This window comes from Atta cephalotes (assembly GCF_000143395.1).
Source record: "Atta cephalotes unplaced genomic scaffold scaffold00015, whole genome shotgun sequence".
NCBI lineage: Eukaryota > Metazoa > Arthropoda > Insecta > Hymenoptera > Formicidae > Atta > Atta cephalotes.
In genome coordinates, this window is record NW_012130079.1 from 2804370 (window position 1) to 2808427 (window position 4058).

A 4058-nucleotide genomic window follows, 5' to 3' on the forward strand; every position below is an offset into this window, starting at 1 on the left:
TGTCTCTCGTTGTATTGCGGTCGTTTGTCTTTCAATGCTCGGCTCAAACGCATCAATTGCGTTCGATACGGATCGCCTGTGATTGTTTCAGTCGGTTTTAACAGTTCATAATACACTACGCCGAGCTGGTCTCACCAAATACAGAGCATGACCTTGGAGCCGTGAATATTCGGTTTGGCCGTCGACGTGGAAGCATGGCCGGGAACTCCCCATGATTTCCTGCGCTTGGGATTATCGTAATGAACCCATTTTTCGTCTCCAGTCACAATGCGATGCAGAAATCCCTTCCGTCTTTGCCTTTCAAGCAGCTGTTCACAAGCAAACAAACGCCGTTCAACATCTCTCGGCTTCAATTCGTACGACACCCAATTTCCTTGCTTCTGAATCATTCCCATGGCTTTGAGGCGTTTTGAAATGGCTTGTTGAGTCACTCAATGATCGTGCCAATTCTTCTTGATTTTGACACGATCTTGCTCAAGTAATATCTCCAATTCTGCATCTTTGAAAACCTTCTCTCTTCCACCGCTATGCCGGTCTTCGACGCCAAAATCACCGTTCTTGAAGCGTTGAAATCACTCACGACACGTTCTTTCACTAATAACGGCCTCACCATAAGTATTTGAGAGCATTCGATGAGTCTCAGCCGCAGATTTCTTCATATTGAAGCAAAAAATTAAAACCTCCCGCAAATGACGAGAATTTGGCTCGTAAACTGACATTTTCAATCGAGAATAACTTTATGATGCAGACACAAATCGACTAATGTTTCTATGGGGTTATGTTGACAGATGCCCAAGTTTATTGTATGACGTCTATGATCTATTTATTTCGACCACCATTTACCGCTAAAGCCATCTATAGAAAAACGGCGGAAGCAAAGTTGTACATCTAATAATCCAGTCGGAATATTTTTTAATTATTTTTTTAAGGATTATAACTACAGACATAGAAACAAAAGTATTTGGTATTTATGGCTATAATTGCATGCTAAAATAATTATGGTTAGGAATTCCGTTTTTATAATTATTATTGCTATAATGTTAGTATTAATTTATAGTTCTATCAAAAAATATAATAACCGTAAATTGTAGTTAAATTATGATAATTACAACCATTTTTTTCTCAATGAAGGCAATTACATATTTAGGACAACAAAATTAAAATTTTAGTAATTTGTTGTACAATAATTTCTGTAACAAATATAAAAGAACAAATTCGTGATTTGTAAACATGTCGTTCCCAGTTTAAGCACGAATAACTTTGAAAACGGTGATTACTTTTTTAATCAGCTAAAAAGCTGTCATGTTAGATTTCTGAAAATAAACGCGATATCTGTACGAGGACACGATGTGCAACGATGTCTGTATATCGTTCACCATTCTGTCTTGCATCATTAATTTCTGATAATCTGCAACGTGTTTAACAAGACGACAGATCCTGTCTCAGACAGAGCGTGTCAAAACATAGCATTTATTAAAAGTTTAATCGAACATTTCTTTTTTTATTTCTTCTTTTCCGGTAAGTATCACCGATTATTTTGTCAAAAAATGTTTAAAAGGCTATCGGGAAATTACGCAGCTGTATAGTCCACCATTGTAATTATATTGAGCTTAATTCTGCCGTTTTTCTTTACTTTATTGGTTAATGATTTTATTCCCACCGAATGTGTGAGATGGGCTTTAATCAGTCGCACCGACGAAATGATCTCGTTTCCGTCGTGTGACGATGATAGTCCAATCGACCTTAATCTCTGTCGCATCGTCGCTTCATTCATCCACTTAGCGCGCTCATTACGTGGCGCGGCTGGTAGCCAAGCGGCTCGTAAAACACAACAAGCACTTTCCGTGGTCATTTCGTACGGATATAACATTAAATTCGGTCAGTCCGCAATCACGCGTTACGCGCCGCATTACATAAACGTTTCATTTCGTTCGACGCCCGTAATTAGCTCTGAATGACGGCCGTTCTTGTGCATATTAAATCATTAGTGTGTTTATGTAACCGAGTATTAAGTGGCTGAGGAAATTCCTATCAGCTCTGTTAATCGCCATCAATCTTAACCGATTGAACCGTATAGGGATTATTATTCGAATCTACAACGTGTATCCGTCCAATTTTCGAGGTCTTTTTGAGATACTTGGCTAATTACTAATATTTCATATCCATTTTTGAAGAGATAATTTTTGAATAGTTATATTTATTAAGATAATTAATGTTTTTGATTTTAGGAAGGAAGTAATATTCTTATACTTTTTTTACGCATTTGGCATATATTGGATTGTCCGGAAAGTTCGTGCCGACTAACCTATATAATTTAATAAATGTATACTAAAATTTAAATTTTCTGCGTTTCAATTTTCCTTCAACATCGGCACGAACTTTTCAGACAACCCAATATATAAAGTTTTTTTTTTAAGAGATTAATTAAATTTTGGGATTTTTTTTTCATCTTTATCTTCCACAAAAGATACAACGTCGTCGCGTGCATAGAACGATTATGGTCGTCAGACTTTATCGCGAAGTCGGCGCGAACATTCAGTTTTGACGCGGTATGACGGACTTTCAGCACGTGTCCGAGTCACGCGTATTGCGACCTCGCGAGAATCTCCCTTCCGATCCCTTTGCTCGTTACTTCGGCGAATAGCGATCGTAATCGACGCTGCAATTTGCGTATGCGCTCTAGCCTCGAGCGACTATCGATTAACATTTTCACTTGCCGCGTAGTATAATCGAGGAATGTTGACAGCTTTCTTACAAGTTGTCTCTTTGAGATTATCGGTAGATAAAATGTAAATGCATCGTTAATAAATCGATTATTTGTTGAAGTTTTTCTTCGCGTCGTCGTGCGATTTCTGACTTCTATATCGATTCAATGCAAACCTGCGATTTTAATTTTTAAGTAATTAACATAAAGGTTCTGAGAAATGATAAAACTAAACAAGTATATAAATCTATTAGTATCAACGCGAGTTGATTAATAATTTCTGATGCCTAAGAAATTAGTAATTAATAATTTTTTACGCATTATTCATGTGTAAGAAAATATATTGTTATAAAACCTTCAATTATAGCTACTAAAATTACACCTAATATATAATTTTAAATCGTCTTATTTGGACGATAGAATGCAAGTAAACTTTACGATGATTAATGCCCGTGTTCATAGTCAGGCCTTACAGTTAAAGCTTCCTTGAATTTATCTTTAGATGCTCTACGAATTATTTCATAGCTACTAAGCATCTAAAGATAAATTTAAGGAAGCCTGAAGTACAAGATTTGACTATGAATGCAGGCATATAAGAGGTAGCTTTAAAGTTTTTTTTTACTATAATTTAGAATCTCATCAAGTATATAAAAATTGTACAATCATTAAAAAATGTTTGCTTTAAATGTAATCGAAGGTTACGTATTATTGGCGTAATTATTGTAATATTTATTATTGATTTTAATTAATTGATATTTACATGGAAAGAAGATTTTATTGAAGTATCTAAAAATTTAGCTAGATATGTAAAAATAATTTTATTGAATTATCAAAATAATCATGTAGGATTACTAGCTCTAGCTTGTTGTTAGAACATCAAAAGTTTTACAGTATGACTCATTATATTTAAATCTCTTACATATAATTATTTTGATGGCCCAACAAAATTATTTTCAGATTATTTTCTAACTAAATTTTTAGATGTTTCAGTAAAATCATTCTTTCCATGTAGTATCCTAAATATAACTGTTTCTCACCTCGATCGCTGTGGCTCCTGGATCTGCCCAAGAATGAGAAGGGCTATCGCGATTGTCGCGATATCACCGCGACGCATCTCTTACATCACAATCACCTTGTTGTTATTGAATGTAAAAAGCGGATGTGCACGCGACAAAAGTTTTACGCTTCCGCGATCAGCGGATGAATGACGCTCACCGGAAGTTGATCGTTCGGAACTGGGATCGACCCTGTTCCGTTGTTAAGTCGAATCATGTGAGATCTCGTGATGTGTGCAGTCTCCGTTACCGCTCGGCGAGCACGATCTCTCACACTCCAGGCTCGTTGCCGGACGTAT

The 4058-nt window shown here is 36.2% G+C and overlaps 1 protein-coding gene across 1 annotated transcript in view; it reads right to left on the bottom strand.

Moving 5' to 3' along the window:
• Positions 1 to 3818, bottom strand: part of LOC105618028 (protein Wnt-7b) — a 48166-nt gene extending 44348 nt beyond the window's left edge. The window contains exon 1 of the mRNA XM_012199567.1: positions 3742 to 3818. Coding sequence (XP_012054957.1) covers positions 3742 to 3818 — 77 coding nt within the window. The remainder of the gene's footprint in view (positions 1 to 3741) is intronic.
• Positions 3819 to 4058: the final 240 nt, after the last annotated feature.